Below are 20,554 nucleotides of genomic sequence, written 5' to 3' on the forward strand. Positions count from 1 at the left end.
ATATATATGATAAATTACTCACATATCTACATATTTAACTTTACTTCTATGTTATTTTGTGACTGATTATATAATATCTTTGTGTTGCAGATAACAAGGGCTTTACATGCAAAGTGGGGCTAGGCCAATTGAATCAAGCCAAATTACATCCAGCCAGGCATGAATATTAAATTTAAGTCCAATTGGAGTAAGGAATCAAAGGAAATTTGCACCAAATCCAAGTCCAATTCGATTAGGATTCCAGCCTCACATCAGTTAGTATTTTCAGCATAACTTTCGGCTCGATGTCCAATTGAGATGATTCAAGTTGGGCTGGAAATTTAACTTAAAGGGCTACAACTTTGTAGTTTACCAGAAGCCCTAATTCTGACGTTAAGTAGGCCTAAATAGTCGGTTAAGTAAAGCCTAAAAGTCTGGGATTTTCTCCAAACGGGAATTCAACTTGTAATAGGATTCATTGACTATTTAAAGGCTTTTTAGGGCAAAATTCAGGGGGACTGAGGAGTGCTAGGGCTGAGATGCAAAACAGAAAATTGGAGAAGAGGCAGTGCCGCATGTGGCTTCTCTGTAGCTTTTCTCCATGATAGCATTGTGACTATTTCTTTCTCTATTTTATTTGTCTAGTTTAATGTTTAATTTTATTCTTTTGTTTTATTTCAATTACCATGAGTAGCTAAATTTATAATTAGGGTTGAGGATGAAACCTTGTTAAGGATTATCATAATATTTATGTGATTTGATTTTTCCCACAATAGTTGTTCTTTAATGATTTAAATTGTTCTTGCTTCATATCAATTGACTAAGATGGGATTCTAGATATGAGTTCAATCATGTTTTTCTCATGATTTAGGATTTGTCTTAATTAATTGAATGCTTGGTTTATTAATTCTTGATTATAAAATTGGATATCGTTTGTGATTTGTCTGTCAATGGATACAAGTTATGATTTGATTTTTAGAATTGGATATATCTTGTGATTTGTTTGGCTACGGATACAATTGATGATTTGGTTTTATACTTAAGAAGCGAAGAAGAACATGCCTTTGATTTTTAAAATAAGGATTTTAACGAGAATATTTTCCATGATAGCAAGATTGATTTCTAGATTATCATGTAGTGAGGTGGGAAAAATTAAGATCATAAATATATGCTGATATGACTTGCAAGGCGGATTCCAAAACCTTAATTCCTTTCCCTTGATTGTTTACATCTTTTATTGCTTTATATCTTTTGCTTAGTTTAACTATTTGCTTAATTTTATTATTTGCTTAGTTTATTTAATTTCAAAACAACCAATTTTTATTAAACTAGATTAGGATTAATTTGGTTAAGATTTAATTAATTTTCCTACATTCATTCAAGTCCCTGTGGGTTCGACCTCGTTCTTGTCAAACTATATTTCGGTACGGTTCGTACACTTGCGAGTATTTTAAAATTTCACAACATGGCATATAGAAAATTGTTAAGGTGCATGAACGTATGGAAAAAATTAAAAAACACATCCTAAATGAAATTCATACATGATAGATCAAGATGTTATATCTCTAAAAGACATATTATTATCTTTCTAAATTTTAATAAGTATATTAAAATAGTCTGGTTTACTCTTCATATGGGCAAAGAATAAAAAATAAAAAGTAAATAACTAACAATTATTTTTAAAAATAAATCAAAATATAACGAATGATTTTTGTTCACATAAAGAAAACAAAAACTATGAAGAAAGGGACAATTAATAAAAATGAAAACTTCTATAAAAAAAACGGTCATTCTCCAGTACCCTCTTTTTTTAGGAGTACGGTACCACCTGAATTTTAGCCATTAGATTTATTTGTTTTAATCTTAGCCGTTTGTATCATTTTAGCAAGATATCAGTTACCGGTCACTCAAGTTAACATATAAAACCAAAAATAGAAAAAAAATATATGATTCTTCTTTCTCTGTTGCATCGAATCTGATCCGAAGCAGGTTCTGCTCTTTCGCCGTCTCTTCTTTCTAACCTTCATCGCTGATGTTCTTGGGTAAATCACTGAATCTATTTGTTGGCATCCCCAAATCTTTGGATTTGGATTTGAGGGCCAAATCCAAATCCTTTGTTTGGATATCTTAAAAAGAGATGGATTTGGATTTGATCCAAATCCATCCAGGATTTGAGGCATCCAAATACCTTGATTTCAAAGCCTCTTATGTTCTTCTTCAAGGAAACACTCTCTTCTACGTTCTGAAACTGAAGCCACCATCGTTCCCAGGGTTTGTCTCTCTCAATTCATCTTGTCCTCTTAAATGCCTCTATTTGTCTCTTCTATCAATTGTAAATCTAAATCACAAAATATTGATAGGATTGTCTAGGTTTATCTATGCCTCTGTGGGTTCCGTTTGATTTGTTTGTGGGTTTTGTTTGATTTACTTCTTATTTTTTGTGGGCTTGTATCTACTGGTAAGGCTGGGAACTGGGTTGGTTTAGTTTTGTTAAGAAATTGTTGAAATGCAAAGTGTTTGATGAAATGCTTCTATGAGCTGGAATTTCTAGGAGATACTTGTATGAGTCAGTGATACACATTTTAAAAGTTGTAGCTATAAAAATATTAAAAATGCAAACTTTAACATGTTTTTTTTTCTTTTATTAGACCAAGAAATGATCAAAATCTTAAATTTTGTTATCTATAGTTAATTTAATGTCCAGATTACATATTCAAAGCATCAATATAACCAATCCATTCAAACTGCATTGAAAAATTTTCAAACTGAATTTATGCGAAGTAAATGATGTAGTCCAGATTGCCACCCCTTTCTCTGACTATAATTTGTATCCATCTAAGTGCTCCATAGTCATAATTTATCATATTCTTAGTTGTTTATAATCTTCATGATGATAATGTAAAGGTGGTACACCATTGTGATTGAATCTTAATCTTGACTGAAGGCAGACATCAGGTAATTTTGTTACTAGCTTGGTCACAAAACTCGCAATGAGGGATATTCAGAATAAGCTTGTGACAATTAACTCAAAGCCAAAACACGCAAATTCTAAAATAACAAGGAGGACTTACCACTATAAAATATAGATAGTTTTCCCATTAAGCTTGCTAAGGTTGAAAGTGGTACTAAATTTCTTTTCTTTTCTTTTTTTTCTTTTTTCTTTTCATATTTTTCAATGCTTGCTTTTGTGTGTCTGTGTGTGTGTTGGTTGTTTCTTAGATTTGGTTGGTTTTTGTATCAAATTTTACAGGCTCCGGGTATGCTAGGTCGTAGGCTTGTTGGTTAGCTTCAAACTCCTTTGGTTTGTTGTAGAACACTGTAGAGTCATACAAGCAAGGGACATGTACATATATTCTTTGTGTTTGTGTTTGACTGTTCTGGTTAGGTTGTATCAGTTGTATAATTTTATTGCTGGAAATGATGATTAAATTACTAGAATGAGTTAGAAATTGTTTACTGTACTTTGCACTTTCAATTTTGAAGTATCAAGTTTATCCCTTGGTCAATCAACGGGTAGTTGTCCCTATTATTAGTGGATTGGATTGTTGTCACTCTTCTAAATGTACTGAGAAATTCCGAGGAAAATGAAATGCAATCTTTATTGTAGAGTGGCTTGAGTGGAAATTATTTCTTGGATTTTCTAGTTGTGGAAATTCTGTAATTCAAAGTTGTAGAAAAATAAATATTTTTTTCTCATTTTTCCAAGAGATAATTTCTGGAACCATTTTGGTTATATCTTTAATGAGACATCTTTGTGTAATATACCTTGGATTTAGAAATCTTTCTCTTTTGATAAGTAAAATGTAATAGCCACTCCTTGGCATTTAAAATTTATGAAACATTGAGATGGTACAGTGACTGCTCTATTGGCAAGACATTGTAGATTTACAAAGCACGTTGCCAAGCATTTACAAATATTATCTTGTTTTAGTTGATTAAGCCAGATATTTTTATGTACAGATTAATATTTGCTAATTAGGATTCTTAATTGTCCCTGTTATTATTGGGTTGAAGTGACATTAGTTTCCGAGATTGCTATAGTGACATAACATGCATGAATTTTTTTTTTTAATTAGCTATAGATTCTTGTAGTTTGTATTTTAAAAAATAAACAGAGACAAAAATGAGATGGAAGAGATATTTCCACTCAATGAAAACATAGTAGAGAGGAGATGGAAGTATATGAGGAAAAGGTAATGAGGTGAATTCTCCTAATGCACACCAACCATGTCAACATTCAGTATAAACAAGTTATGTAGCTAAGCCTCGTTAAAAAAAAAAAAAAAAAAAAAAAGTAGGAAAAATTCATGTCAACATTCCCTAAATATCCTTCTTCCTACCTATATAGTTAGTTGTTCATGTAGTGGCTACATTAATTTTTCTTTTTTATTTAATGTGCAGAGGTTAAGTTCCCAGCCATCAAACCTGGTTCATTCCTTGTCATATCAGCATCCGCTATATTACCATTGGCAAGCACCCTTCCTCAATTCACAAATGGAGGTATGGTATAAAGGATTTAGTCGCATTATGATTATTTTAATTTATATCCTAAAGTCACTTGCTTTGTTTCTCTTTTGACATAGTGTTTGCAAAGTTCTCAAGAGAATACGAAATTACTAATGTTGGTTATTCATTAGTACCTGGCCTAATTATAGGTCCAAAACAATTTTCCATGCCGAAACAATCATCAAGCTTTTGTATGAGCAACAAATCCAACCAATTGTTTTTTCTTTTAGGTTTGCATTATTAATTAACTCTGTCCATATTTACATTACTTGGAAAATTTTTAATCTTTTTTCCTTTGCTTTATCAATTTACAGGAGCTAAATTTGATAATGGAGAGCTTCCTTCAAACCAAATCTCAGTGCATTATAAGTTTCTATAGCTTTTGAGCAACTATTTAAGCTAATTGGTTGCAACTATGATCTTTATTTGTAAAATTACCAAGTAGTTGACGAGAAAATTGTTGCAGAAATATTGAATGTAATTTTTAAGTATTGATAGCATCGCATTTTGTCAGACTTTGAAATGTAGTCATAGCTTGCGGCTAGTTTGGTGTGCTTTTGCTTTTGCTTGGTTGCTTCCTTTTGTTATTTCCTGACAAGAATATCATTAACTATTTTCATTAGAATGCATAATGTATTTGCTTATCAATTTTACTCTCTCTTTCCCTTCATATTTTGGATATCAAGTTCTTCAAGAACACGCTCTGAGGCCTAAATTTATTTTAGGTTTCAATTTCAAGCTCTTCAAAAAAACACATTAAGGCCTAAATTGTTTTCTTCCTTAGAGTTCACAGCTACAGCATTGTATGGTCTAAATATATAGCTTGTTTAGAATCATTTAGAGGAGCAAATGTTTCCTAACAAATAATGTTTGCTTTGGGTCACCTTTTTTTTCATTGAGAAAATTTAACACCATAAAGGCACCAAAAAAGCTGAGATGTGTTTGATTAAAATATCAATGAGATGTCAAAAATCATCAAGTTGTCTTGAAGACCTCTAACATGACCGAAATATCTTTACAATCACTAAAAAAAAAAATCCAAGATATTACTCTAACATGGCCAAATTGAGTGGTTTTGATGCTATTATGGTAATTTTCAAAATATTTAGTATTTTAATCATTCTAGCTATTTTTAGTGCTACTTTGTTCATTTTCAATGTTTTATTATTATTAATTTTGAAAGTTTAAAAAAGTATTTTAGTCATTTTATTGGTTAATATAGGTATTTTGGTAATATTTGAGGCATTGGGGTATCTTAGTAATTTTATATATTTTTAGGACTATTTTTTGAAATCCTTAATTTCCAGGGTATTTTTGTTAATTTTCAAGTTTATAACCATTTTGGAAAAATTCATTGTTAACATTTTAGTTATTATCAAGATTGTTATGAATCGACAAAAGTACAGTCATATGTAAAGTTGATACTGCCTAATGTGACTAAAAAATAATAAAACTATTGAATATAACAAAAGTATGATTATATATGATTTGGTACTGTCCAATGTAACATTAGAACCATCAAATGTGAGAAAAAAATAATGGTACCACCAAATATAAAAAAAGTATAATCAAATGTAATGTTGATACTGTCCAGTGTGATGATGAAACTGTCAAATATGAGAAAAAAATTGGGGTACTACCAAATGTGACAAAAGTACAGTCAGATGTGATGTTGGTATTACCTAATGTAATAATGGAACTGTCAAATGTGAGAAATTTTTTTTCGAATATGACAAAAGTATTGTCAAATGTGATGTTAGAACTGTACAATGTGAGGATAGAACTGTCAAATGTGAGAAAAAAAATAGGGGAATCACCAAATGTGACAAAAGAATTGTCACATGTGATATTGGAACTACACAATGTGAGAATGGAACCATCAAATGTGAGGATTTGGTAACCTAGTATAATTCATTGTTAACATTTTAATTATTATCAAGATTATTATGAATCGATAAAAGTACAATCATATATGATGTTGGTACTGCATAATGTGACTAAAAAATAATAGGACTATTTTCTTTTTTCTTTTTTTAGAAGAAAATAATAGTACTATTGAATATAACAAAAGGATGATCATATGTGATTTGGTACTGCCCAATGTGACATTAGAACTATCAAATGTGAGGAAAGAATAATGGTACCATTAAATGTGACAAAAGTATAATCAGATGCGATGTTGGTACTGTCCAATATGACGATAAAACTGTCAAATGTGAGAAAAAAATTAGAGTACCACCGAATGTAACAAAAGTACAGTCACATGTGATGTTGATACTGCGCAATGTGAGGCTGGTATAAAATGTGAGGGAAAAAAAAACGGAACCACCGAATGTGACAAAAGTACAGTCATATGTGATGTTAGTATTGCGCTTTGTGAGACTGATACCATAAAATATGAGGAAAAAAAAAAGGGAACCAATGTATGTGACAAAAGTACAGTCACATATGATGTTGATACTGCGTAATGTGAGGATAGTACTATAAAATATGAGAAAAAATAAGGGAACTATTGAATGTGACAAAGGTACAATCACATGTAGTGTTGGTATTGCGCAATATGTGGATGGTACCATCAAATGTGAGAAAAAAATAAAGGAACTACAAAATGTGGCAAAATACAGTCACATGTGATGTTAGTACTGCACAATGTAAGGATGGTACCATCAAATGTGAGAAAAAAAATAAAGGAACCACCGAATGTGACAAAAGTACAGTCACATGTGATGTTGGTACTGCGCAATGTGAGGATGGTACCATCAAATGTGAGAAAAAATAAGGGAACTACCGAATGTGACAAAAGTACAATAACATGTGATGTTAGTACTACACAATGTGAGGATGATATCATCAAATGTGAGGAAAAAAAAAAAAAAAAAAGGAACTACCGAATATGACAAAAGTACAGTCACATCTGAGTTGGTACTGCACAATGTGAGGATGGTACCATCAAATGTGAGGAAAAATAAGGGAATTATCGAATATGACAAAAGTACAATCACATGTGATGTTAGTACTACACCATATGAGGATGATACCATCAAATGTGAGAAAAAAACAAAGGAACCACCGAATGTGACAAAAGTACAGTCATATGTGATGTTGGTACTGCACAATGTGAGGATAGTACTATCAAATGTGAGAAAAAATAAGGGAACTACCGAATGTGACAAAAGTACAATCACATGTGATGTTAGTACTATACAATGTGAAAATGGTACCATCAAATTGTATTATTTTAGTAACTTGATATAGCAGGTTGTCTACTAGTGGGTACCATACCTCCTAAAAAAAACAAGGGGTATTGTAGAATTACCCATAAAAAAAATATATAAATAACAATTTTTTTTAAGGACTACGTAAGCCAATGCCATTGATTCAGTTGGCATATACGTATAAATTCATTGCATTAATTCAATATTTTTTGGGGGAACCAACTCAAATTTTTGAATGACAAAATTTTAAATTCATATACTATAAAAAAATTTTAAATTTTAAATTCAAAATGTGGCTCCTGCGGCTCTGCCATTAATTAGGGGAATTCTCCACGGGCTAAAAATATAGGGTCGAGTAGCAGTCTAGAGCCCAACCCATAAAGCCCAACTTAAACCCTATAAACCCGGGATTACCCATCAAGGCCTCCATAGTCCATAAAATCTCTGTTATGAACTAATGAATGATGAACTCTATGATTTTTTTTTTTTTTGGGGTAAAAAAATAAATAAATAAATTCCCAGCAAAAAGGGCAAAGTATATAGGGCACGTGACCGTGATTCATGATTCGTTCACGGGAGGTAGAAGCCAGGCACTGTAAATCACGTGCTTCCTTGATTAGCTCGTGGGAGACATGCAACTTGCACAATATTAGCATGTAAAACCAGTGGCGAAGCTAGGATTTCAATTCAGGGGGGGCAAGATTATAAGTCAATATTAAAAATAATAAAAACAATAAACAATGACAACTATAAGTGTCATACAAAAACTAATTATAAGTAAACTATAGTTAGACATTTAAGTTAATACTATAAAATAAATTGTAGAAATTAATTAATTTGAAAAATATTAAAAATATAGTAATTTATTTGCAAAGTTGTATACACGTCTCACTATCTTTTCTTGATTGTTTTTGAAACTATAAGTAAAATTCGACTTTCTATTTATTTTTCAAAATAATTAAAATTTTTGTTCATAACATAAACCCACAATTTTAAACTGAAATGTCAAGAAATTGAGGACAAAAAAAAAAAAAATGTAAAATATAGGACTATCAATTGAAATGTCATAAGAAAGACACTTTTATTATTATTATTATTATTATTATTATTATTATTATTATTATTAATAAAAGCTAACAGCTGACAAGTCAAAGCTTGTGTGTTATTGTGCCTAAGGAAAATTCTTCCATTTATTTTTGCTTGTGTCAGGAAACTTTTTCCCTTTTTTTTTTTTTTTTCCCTTACACGGTATCATTGACTTATTGGGCATTAGGTAAGCTTGTCATTTTCCCTTTATTTTAGCAGGACCAAGAAGCTTTTTTCCTGATTTGGGTTTAGTTTTTGCATCAAGGAGGGTAAAGCATTTAAAAAAATTCCTTATTGTAATACATATGGAATATTTTTGGAGGAGTCGGGGGGGCACTTGCCCCCTCTCGCCCCCCTTGGCTCCGCCTCTGTGTAAAACATAAACAGTACCTTAAAAAATCAAAAAATTTCAAGGTGCACATTTTTGACCCGTCATTATTATTAATATTAATTTATTATTGTCCAAAGATGAGAAAGTTTGTGTCCTTGGGGGAAAAGAAAACACAAACCTTAAAAAAACAAAATGAAGAAAAAAAAAATTCTTAGAAAAAATGCATATGAAAAAGGGTGCAAAATTTTGACCGATAGTTCTTAGTTTCTTATTTTGGAAAAAAACTAAGTCTATCCTTACCAAAGAAAAGAAAAGAAGATAGCTCTATATTGAGAGTACAATAATAATGCTTATAATTGCTTTGACGCCAGAGCTTTTACTAAGAAATAATTGCACTTTACAAGATCCTATACAATTGGGTCGTTTGGTATTTTGAGAGAATGGTGTTTTTTTCTCTTACATTCATAATGGAGTTCACTTATTAAATTTTTGGTGGTATCTAAATAAATGTGAGAAGAGTGAGCACAATCTATCCATAGAGTACCTAAGAATTTTGCCAATTAGGTAGTTGATGTTTAAATCTAAACTATGGTAACACTTATAAGTTCATTTCTTTAGCTTTCATTTTTCACAACTTGATTTTGCTACTATAAGTTGGCTTTTTTTTTGCCAAATATTTTGTTTTTGCAAAAAAATTTATTCAAAAATATATGTTCAAACTTATTTTGTTATGTAGCATCTTTTCAAAATTTAAGTTTATTAAACTCAAATTTCAAGTGAAACTCAAGTTTACCAAACTCAAATTTGACTTATCTTGAATTTTTTTTAGTTATATAGCATTTTTTTTTGTCATAATGTTTGAAATTCGAGTTTTACTTGAAACTGAGTTTGCTAAACTTGAATTTCAAAAGTTTTGAGGGGTTCACAATAAATTTTTTAAACAAAAACAGAATAATTGGCACAAAAAACTGAAAAAGAGCCGCCATATATTTCTCTGGAAATCATGAGCGCATTCAGCTGCACTTTGTTGACTCAAAAGTCAAAACCTGTCTCTAAGTTTCCTTCAAATACCATTTATAAGCTTAAAACTCCTAAGTAAAAATTTTCCTAGTTAATTCCCATTTTTTCTTGATCCCCGATCGCAATAGATTGCGTGTGCAGGCCTCATAAATAAGGATTGGTTTGTCCTTAGGTTGAGCAACAACAACTAATTATGGTGTAAAGAATATCCATTCTCGCATTAACTCTCTTTTTCATTTTTTTCAAATTGCTCTGCCATAAGTATTTGACAATATTGTTTCTCAAAAAACAAAAAAGTATTTGACAATATTCTTCCATAAATGCTCACACGAACTGTTACATCAACCATTAAGAGGATGCAAAGGGCAAGCTGTAAAAGTCTTGGTTGAGTTCAGACTTCAGATGGAGTTTGAAACCAAAAACTCATCTATAGATTCTATACCATACACTTCATTGACAATTTAGTAGAAAATTTGGAACACAATACTGATGCCTGTGTGATTAGGTATATGAGAAAGAGACAATAAGGCATCCAGTCTAAAATAACTATATATGTTCATACAAAGAGAAGCTAATCCAAATGGAATCTTTAACTATCAAAATCATTAAGATCTTGGAGTAAATTAAAAGGGAAGCTAATCCAATGAGTCAAAGATAAAAACAACAAATTAGAAGGGCGCGTGTGGCATTTCTAGGAGTTCTAAGTAGGGCCACATAAAAGCAGGACGACTAAGTTGCTCACAAGTAATTATACATGAGGCGGCTAGTTGTGACCCCCACCAGATACCACCATCTCCAATTACCATTAAATATATTAACAATGCTGAATACCCCTCTCTTAATCCCAAAGAGCACTAATTTAATCATACAATGAATTTATTTATGCCTGGTTGCTATGTGCTAGCTAACTAATTGAGCTTCTCTGTTTAAAAACCACTAATTAATCCTCTCAATAATGAACACATATGACTGAACATAAAAGATCAGAAAAAGAAAGAAAGAAAACTGTGGAAGGCCATATATGTATATGTATTAAAAAAGGAGGGTCAAACCCCATGCATTTGACCACATTGCATGTATGCGTGTCATCACAGATTCCGCCGACGGCTGAAGACAAAACAAAGTTTGAATTTTTCACAAAGGGCTTCACAAAAGTCGTAGCCTTTTCTTTTTTCTCATGCTCACTTGTCTTGTATCTTTCATCAAACAATCTATATATAGAAGGTAGAACTTTTATCAATTCTCATTTCTCTTTCACACAAACCAAAAATGGAAGCTTATTCTTCTTCTTCGTCCTCTTCCACTTATCTATCACAAAGTTTTCAAGAAACAAAGAGTGCAAAACTCCCACAACCCTTTAATTCCTCACTCCATACGGTTAAAAAGCCACCCACAAAGCCATGGAAGAAGCCTGTGGCTCCACTTCCACCAACACCACCTAGAATATACAAGGTAGACCCTATCAACTTCAGGGACCTTGTTCAAAAGCTCACTGGTGCAACCGAGTTTCAGTCTCAACAGCGTCTTCAAAGCGTTGCGCCTCCACCACTCAACGTTGCTAATTCCACGCAACCATTAATGTATAACAGAAACATTTCTGTGCCTCCACAACTCCACCATTCGACATCGAAACCACCATTGTCTGCAGTAGTGTACCAGGACTTAACATCTCGGGAAATGAAACCCCAGAAAATATCTGATAGTGAAGAGGCTGCGTTTTCGCTTGGGATGAATCTGTCGCCTTCTTCCCTTAATTGGTGTTCTTACCCTCTTATGAGTCCAGGAACTCTTTCCAGTTTGGAACAAAGCACGGTTCTTTAGTACTTTTTTCACTTAGACTCTGTGTGTGTGTGTATATATATATATATATTATATTATATATATATATATATACCAGTGTCACTCCACTGCTTTAATATACAAAGCAGTCTGGTTTTACTTCCCTTTGTTCTTTCTGCAATGCATAAGTTACAATTTCGATCACAACCTCTTTCTTTTATCATGTATATGGTTGAACTCGTTACCGTTCACCTTCGCTATGACAGCAATATAAATATTGTTCAGCCAAGACAAAGATAAGCTAGAGTTACATTTTTTATTTACTAGTACTACATTTTTGTTTATATTAAAATTCATTGGAAGCAATATAATATTCATGAATGTAGGTGAAATTCATTGGCGTGTGAGAAGTGAGAACTTTCATATAGTTTCTTGCATCATTATTAGCTGATTAGAGAGTAAGCACATGACGGTGAAATTGATTGGCTTATGAGAACTTTCATCCTTCTTTGACCATAGCAAACTATAATCTAAAACAGAAATTTTCAATGCCGTAGTTAGACGTTTGCTCCTTGCAGTTGTGATTCTCACGAATTAAAGGAAACTGAGCGAAGACCAATCAATAGATGGTCTAACATTCCACATTTAGAATATTGGGCGTGTTAACGAGTACGGAAAAGAATTGTGACCCGGCTCGTAGTCTTCGTTGGTGTTCTTCCTAAAATTCAAACCATGAACTTGTCTTCAGACTCAATTGAGGACAATGCTAGACTAGACTTGGTTGCATTCTAATATAAATGGATGGATGCATGTCAAGAAAGTGAGAAATTAACTACACTCGTTAAACACTAGAATTTTACGGAGTCTTATCTTCTTCCACAGTGCCATGCCCTCATGCATGTAGGCCTACAATTTGAGTTGGAGTTCATATCCTTGTGGAATAAAAAAATTCTATCTTTCACTTTTATTATTTTTATTTCTCATTGATGGAGTATAAAATTGAAACGCGTATAGTGTGACCAAGGATTTTCATGCATTTTTTTTGTGAGCCCATATATGTATGTATAGGGCCGGCTCGATACACTTTGGGTGGTGGTAAGATAACAAATTCAAGCAAGGTATTTTATATTTAAATATTTGCTAAATATTTTTTTTTTGTCTTTTTATTTAAAAGATATACTTCTTATACTTTTAAAGATGCCAAAATACAAACAATAAATCTAGATATACACTTATAAAAAAAGAGTCTAGATATATAAAAAAAAAATTACAACTTTCTTTACACATATACTGAGATAAATTGTGATTGGTATAATAATAAGATGTTAATACATAATCTCAAATATGTAAATTGTTAAATTTGTTATATNTAAAAATGCACTTAAATTTTTCAGACTAATGCAACATGAATGATGCATGTAAAAGAAAAACAAATCCGTAACAACTTCTAAGCTAAAAGGACATTTGTTGGTTAAAAATTGAAGCACCATTGGATCTTAATTAGAAGCATGTATGCAATGAAGGAAATTAAAATTTTAAAAAAAAAAATTAAAAAACTTTTTAAGAACTTGGATTCCTTAATTTCCTACCCACTTGTATATTCTTTCTCGTTTCAAACTCATTAGAAAAATTTATCAACTTACAGATGTTTTCTTGGGCTGAGCTGTGAGATTGGGAGAGGAGCACAAGGGAGCATAAATGTTATAGAGATTGATGTAAGAAATATCCTTCGACACTGCTTCACTGGCTGCAATGCACTCACGAGATGGAGTGGAGGCATTGGATGAGAAGTTGCAATATTTTTTAATTTGATACACATCTCGGTCTGAAACGATTGCATGGGTCTCAAGGTAATCAAGCATTCCTTGCGTATCTGTTTCATCGTTGATCACTGCATTTCCAATCTGCATTATGAAAACGAAAACATTAAGATATTTGTTTTTTAATTCTATGCTTACGATGGAAAGAAGATTTGAACTCTAAATACATGTTTCTATTAGAAACATCAAAGATGTTAACCAATTAAGCTTCAAAATAATTCTAGGCTAACCAATAAACTAATTTTAAAATTATAATACTTACTATAAGTAGTTTTAGAATTATGTGACCTGCTCTAGAACTATTTCAAGCTTGAGCCTCTTGAACCGAGAACCCTACCTTTACCTTCATCTCCTCATTGCTTTACCATTATTACTTTTTAAAAAGAATTAAATTTTAATCTGTACTTTTTTTACAATTCGATAGTTGGAAGAATTTGAATCTTAGATACTTTTGTGTAAATTAAACGCCCCACACATTATGACCTTTAATCTATATAATTAAATCATCTGTAATTTTCATTTGATAGTATTTATATCTTATTAACTTTTTAAGAAATTTTTTTTACAAACGTTAAAAGTTGTAACTTAAGAAATCATGAAGTCAAAGTGAGTTAAATCTCTTATCTCTACATGTGTAATGAGAAAATCCTTATTCTTGTGATTAGTCCATCTAGAATATCAATATTTTGCTTCCAAAATAAGATATCGATCAATATTCTCTTATTTTATCATGGGTAAATTGCAAATTATACCCTTAAAATTTGAGAGTGATTGAATTTTACACCCTGAATTTTCAGATTTTAAATTTTATCCCCTGAATAAGTTTGGGGTGTTTGGATTTTATACTCTCAAATTTTGAAACTTTAGGGTGTAAAATCCAAACATCTCAAAACTTTAGAGAGTAAAATCTAAACACTCCTAAAATATAAGGAATAAAATCCAAATTCTGAAATGTCAGGGTGTAAAATCCAAACATCACCAAACTTTAGGGGATACAATTCAAATTTTGAAATTTTAAGGTGTAAAATCCAATCATCTTAAAACTTTAGGAGTGTAATTTGCAATTTACCCTTTTATCATTAAAAACCTTATAATTTAACTAGTTGGTATATTCTAGATGTTTGATGTTTCTAACGAAAATATCCTCGATTTTTTTTTTTTGAAATAGAAAATATCCTAGATTCAAATCTCCTCTACCCTATTGTAAATATCAAATTATCAACAAACAAACAAAAAATAAATTTACGTACTTTATCCATATGTGAATATATCGGCAGTCTGCTGTGTTTTACAAATTGGTTTAAAAAGCAATTTGGAGTTTAAACATCTCAATGATCTTGAATAATGAATATCAGATTTTAAAACTTGAAAAAAGAAACTTACAAACCAACCAAACTTTATAAACTATTTTTTGTTTATATATATAAACTTCTACCAAACAGTTTTTCAATAACTAATTGTACTCTAGAACGTCAATTCAATTTGTAAAGCATTTTAACGTTTGTAAGTCATGTGATCATCAAAACAAAGTATGTTGTTAATTACGATCTGATATACTAAGCATGTCTTATTCTTCACCACAGTGGCGGAGTTAGGAAATTTATCCAGGGGACGAACTAATTATAACAAAATTCTTGAAAAAAAAATTCATCAAAACAAATAGTTAGTTCCATCTATTAACTTTAAAAACTCACTCTTAAAAGCTAAATATTTGAAATTTATAAACTAGTTATATAATTAATTTAAAATATATATAAACTAAAGAATAATATTATATATTAGATGTTAGTATATGAATAGTGAATAAGTTGATTCTACAAACTAAAGAATAATTCTTCTTAGAAAAAAAGAAAGAAAGAAAAATAAATAAAGTTATAAACAAACACATACAGCCATACACGTGTTTTAGCCAAAGTTTAGAGTCAGTCAGTTTTGAACAGTTTTTAGACCCCTTAACACAATCGGATTAACCTAGTTAATTAGCCAAGTGATTAACTTAGTTAAATTATGCAAATCTAGGTTATCACAATCAAACAATCATATAAAGTATATAGCAGCGGAAATATAAATAACACAAAGATATGATAACCCAAGAAAACCAAACCGGTAAAAAACCTGGGGAGGATTTAACCTAACTATCCTCAATATAAACTTGAATCCACTATGAAAGAATTGAAGTTTTACAATAAGACTTAGACCACTAACATCTTATTGCTACCCACCAGTAGAAATTTATTGACACAACCACGTGCAAGCTTCGAGACCACGGACTCCTTCTTTCTTGGATTCTCCAGCAAGTACAAGCACTACCGCTTGTATATCTTTAAACTCTTATGGCAGCAATTGAATGATCATCAAGTTCTTGAAGAAATTTCCTCCTTGATAATCCTAAGCTTGTGTGAAGGAAAGCTCCTCACAAATCTCACAAGAGATTCATACAAACAGCAATATGAGCAACAACCTTTAGAGAGCTTTTAGGTACAAAACCCTAAAAATAAAAAGAGGCACCAGATAGCACTTTAATCTCTCTAAAAGCCCTCAAAAACGTTTTAGGGTTTCCCTTATATATAAGAGTGTTTTACTTGAATCCCAAGACATTAAAGTAGAGTTTGGGCTGAACTGGAACTCTACAGAAAAAAAACATTCTGCCCGATATTCGATTGATCAAGCCTAAGCTTCGATCAATCAAGCCAGGTCGAAAGTCACTAATACTTTCTGCAGCCACTCGATTCTAACTTTACATAAACGCACAACTTTGAACAAGCCTAAACAAAACTAAACAACCTATTTTGATCATAGTTTGCCAACATTACACATTAGAGTTTTAAATACATAAATTTCTAAATTTTTAGAACCTAACAAGTTTAAACTTTAAAGTTACAAGACAACAATAAAACTACTAAAAGAGCACATGGTATCGCCCAAAAAAAAAAAAAGGAGCAGAGAGAGAAGGGTAGAAACGAGTGGCTATCAACTTGGACTAGAGCATGAATTGAGAGGACCAAGTTGGTGAGGTGATTTGATTGATGGTGTGGTGGCATGAGGTTTTCACACAATAAACTGATTTGTTTTATTTTATCTGATGATTTGGATTTTAGACAATTGGGGCTTTGTAAGTATTTAAAGAGGCCACACCCACAGCTGATAAATGGTCCNCCCCCCCTAGGGCCCCACCAATGCTTCACCATCATGATAATTTTGAGAATGGAAATACTAACAAGTAGTGTAACATCTAAGTTTCAGTAAATTCTTCATATCGAAAAGCTTAAAGATATATAAGCATTTTTAGTGTGACATCTAATTATTTGTCATAGACTATTATCTAATTTACAATTGTTAATTTGTGTGTGTTGAGAGAGAGAGAGAGAGAGAGAAATACAATGATCCCTTTAAGGTTGATAATGGTCTTGTTAGCTTTCTTATTACGGAAGAGAATGGTATGTGCAAGTTGAGGAACATAATGCCCGGCATAGCTTTCTCCAGCAACATAAAAATCACGATTCTTGTATTCAGGAAATCTTTTCAACCAATTCAACAAAAACACATAATTATCTCTTGCAGTTCTTCTATCCCCACTAGTACTATAATCCTTTGTTGTGTTGGAGTACGAAAATCCTACCCCGGCAGGAGACTCAAGGAACAAAACATTTGCAACTGAAGAGAAAATTCAAATAAATAAACAAGTAAAATTGAAAATATGTTTTGGAAGAGAACGATAATTATATTATTAAATTTTGGAAAAAAAAAAACCATAAATAAATTAATGTTATGAAAGCTATACCATAATTCCATGAAAATTTGTTTTTGTAAAGTGTTTTGCCATCACTGTGCACACGAAATGGCCCGAGCTCTTGCATTGCTCCATAAGCAAGAGATGAACAACCAGGACCTATGGAGAAATTAAGCAAGAATAATAATCAATCAAATAAGACCATATTATAACTAGGTGGCTGATACTGTAAATCAAGGGAGTTAATTTCGTATCAAAAACTATTTTAATTTAGCCAAAAAAAGGTACGTTTCGGTACCCGTTAATACTGGTATACTGTTTCAAATTTACCACTATTTTATTATTAAATTAATAAATATTTTATGTGGGGGGAAAATGGCCCAATCCAACATAATGGGCTGAGAGCCCATATGAGAGCTATTGTGCGACCGAGAAGAAGGAGATGGTAAGGGCAAGACTCATCTGGAAGTGGGACCCTTAGAGGGAAGAATGATTACAATCCGAAGAGGTCATCTTCTGTCCGAAGATGTTATATTCCTCTGACGAGAATAGTATAGATCAATTGAACGTATAAGAGGTCAAAATGATCTTCCAAGGACTCTTTCTGATCAAGATAAGCTCTGAGTACACTAGGAGGCGATAAGGATGAAGAAATATCTAAAGGGAAAGCTGCTACCACCGTATTTAATGTTCTGCAGCAACTTTTCTGGCCGCATTTATGTGGAGAAGACCCCTGAACAGTGTATCCTCACCTACCGCCACTCACACAGAGCTGAAGAAGATGCTTGACGTGACACATACTCAAGTAGATTCACAGATGAAGTACAAGTGGACGATAAAGATGAAGAGAATGGAGGTTATATAAAGGAAAGAAGCTCCTGACATAGAGAAAGAGGAAAAAAAAAAAGGAATAGAGAGAAAGAGAGAACTTGACTATAACCCTAAGACCTTTGTTCATCTAATAAACAATAATATAGCTCTTCCGATATTCATGTTTTACGTGCAAATTCATGTTGGCTTGTGTTTGAAAGTTGTGATTCGTTGTTGTTGATCCAATACTTAACCTAGCTCTTCCACCCATACTCTACAAATTTATTGTTTTGGGATTGGGCCACAATTCCTAACCCCACATTTTATATAATCTATTAAAAATATTGAAAATTGTAATTAAGTCCATCCCGAATTTATTTTTGATGAGAAGTCCATCCATATGTTCAGTTCTAGCCAAGTGTTAAAACTCAATACAAATATATATTAACCACTAATATGAGAATGAAAAAAAAAATTAAATCAAAACTTATAATTAGTAACTTAATATTTGCCACCTGGAAGGTTGAAAAACCACGTAAATTCATTGATTTGCACTCAACCTTTTAGTGGGTACACCATAGACTTTCACTTACTTTTTGAAACATGGGGCACAGCTAGGCAATGAAATAAAAGAGTAGGGGTAAAAAAGAGAAAGCAAAAGATAGAAAGAGAAGCAAAAGAAAGAAACGATGTAGACACGATTACACAGAGTTGTTGACGTTGACGAAAAGGTGAGGAGAAAAATAATGCAACGACGAAGAAGAAATTGAAGGCGTTTTAAGACGTTTTCCGTACCGGTATGGTAACGTGTACGAATGTATTCGGCGGAACTGGCTAGTGTGGTACGAATTTCACTTCCTTGCAATAAATATTATAATATCAAAAAAAAAAACCCAAAAAAAAAAAAAAAAAAAGAGGCTGATACTATAAATGTAGATAACATTTCTACTTTGTTGACAAATATAATATCAAGTTATAGTATTTATTTGGTTAAAATGCAAAATTCACTTTTTAAGTTTCTTTAGAATTATTTTAGTCCTCTAATTGTGCTTTCTTTCATTTCAGTTCTCTAAGTTTCGGATTTATTCAATTAAGGCATTTTTAACAAATTTTATTAATTTTTTGAAAATCAAAATCTAGAAAATATTTTTCAATCATTAATTGAACTTTTTAATTTAAAAATTTTGAAGAAAATTTTAAAAAATTGAAAAATTAACCATAACATATATCAAAAGTCGATGGTAAAGTCTTGATTTAATAAACTTAGAGGACTGAAATGAATTTTAGTGATGCATAAATGTTAGGTTTTGCATTTTAGCCTATTTATCTTTTACATTTTTATTTCAATTTAAATGGTACGCAATTACTTTAACATTAAAATAAAAATACTATAGTAAATTAATAATTCCATAACAAGGCTTCTTCTTTTTGTGTAGTATGTGTATGTAGTTTTTTGTTTTTGTTTTTTTGTTTTTGTTTTTTTTTTTTGTGTTTTTTTTTTTTGTGTGTGTGTGAGAGAATTTCAACCTATCTATAGCAACCACTCTTGATGATAAGTTCAAAGTAAAAGTTTCTTGGGGATAGCAATGCTTTTTATGAGGAGGGCAACACACTAGTTAAAAATAAAATATGTACTTCCTTTTTTCTTTTCTTTTTTCCTTATCAGTTATCCCTCCCTTTCTATCTCTAAAAATTAAAAGGAAACAAATTAATAAAAAGAAAAGGCACTCAAAAAATAAAGTGCACGACCTGCTGATTTATCCACTGTGACATAGCCACCATATTGAGAGAAATTCACTTGGGTTTGTCCAGGCAATCTCTCAATCCTATCTTTCTCTTTCAACCGCTCCTGAGGGTTAACACTAGTTTCATTGAAATTGTCAATTGCCTCAAAAAAACTCGTGTCGAAGCCAAAACTTTTCTTCAATGTGGAATTGTGAAGATAGACTAGAGTTTGTGATCCTTGCTTTTTTTCATGAGTTTGAGACACAAAGAATGAAAGAATGAGCAAGGATAGAAGAATCCAACAAAAAGGTTTACTTTCCATTGTGTTTGTTTCTCTCCACTTAGACATGAGACACAAATATATAAGGAAGACATGAAAGGAAAAAGATAATGGATTTGGATCTTTATTAAGCTATAGCTGTTGATATAATGTCAAGGGAGTCAATACCGTACCGGAGGTTGTACCGGTTTGACTACCGGTACGATATATTTCGGATACCGGTCAATACCGGTGTACCGTTTCGGGTTTACCGCTATTTTATATTTTATATAT

At 31.7% G+C, this 20,554-nt stretch overlaps 2 protein-coding genes and 1 long non-coding RNA gene across 3 annotated transcripts; 2 read left to right on the top strand and 1 right to left on the bottom strand.

Moving 5' to 3' along the window:
• Positions 1–1,943: 1,943 nt before the first annotated feature.
• On the top strand, positions 1,944–5,025 carry LOC136067380 (uncharacterized). Its single transcript, XR_010628850.1, has 3 exons — positions 1,944–2,250; positions 4,381–4,479; positions 4,800–5,025. It is a non-coding gene; the product is annotated as an uncharacterized LOC136067380 (long non-coding RNA).
• Positions 5,026–11,363: 6,338 nt separating this feature from the next.
• Positions 11,364–12,268, top strand: LOC112027489 (VQ motif-containing protein 9). Its single transcript, XM_024060149.2, has one exon. The coding sequence runs from the start codon at positions 11,407–11,409 to the stop codon at positions 11,956–11,958; it is 552 nt and encodes a 183-aa protein (XP_023915917.2). The 5' UTR covers positions 11,364–11,406; the 3' UTR covers positions 11,959–12,268.
• Positions 12,269–13,550: 1,282 nt separating this feature from the next.
• On the bottom strand, positions 13,551–20,342 carry LOC111986057 (serine carboxypeptidase-like 40). The gene is made up of 4 exons (XM_065773125.1): positions 20,026–20,342; positions 17,518–17,625; positions 17,116–17,390; positions 13,551–13,820 (listed from the first exon to the last, which is right to left on the bottom strand). Exons 1-4 carry the CDS (start codon positions 20,321–20,323, stop codon positions 13,551–13,553), a joined length of 951 nt encoding a protein of 316 aa, XP_065629197.1. The 5' UTR covers positions 20,324–20,342.
• Positions 20,343–20,554: the final 212 nt, after the last annotated feature.

This window comes from Quercus suber, unplaced genomic scaffold (assembly GCF_002906115.3).
Source record: "Quercus suber isolate HL8 unplaced genomic scaffold, Cork oak 2.0 scaffold_69, whole genome shotgun sequence".
Classification (NCBI taxonomy): Eukaryota; Viridiplantae; Streptophyta; class Magnoliopsida; order Fagales; family Fagaceae; genus Quercus; species Quercus suber.

Bases quoted from the DNA above. Each gene is read 5' to 3' on its own strand.
- LOC112027489 (XM_024060149.2), top strand. From the start codon at position 11,407: ATGGAAGCTTATTCTTCTTCTTCGTCCTCTTCCACTTATCTATCACAA.
- LOC111986057 (XM_065773125.1), bottom strand. From the start codon at position 20,323: ATGGAAAGTAAACCTTTTTGTTGGATTCTTCTATCCTTGCTCATTCTT. The intron at 17,626-20,025 runs GTCGTGCACTTT...ATTTCTCCATAG, and splicing joins CACAGTGGATAAATCAGCAG to GTCCTGGTTGTTCATCTCTT. The intron at 17,391-17,517 runs GTATAGCTTTCA...TTTTCTCTTCAG, and splicing joins CAAATTTTCATGGAATTATG to TTGCAAATGTTTTGTTCCTT.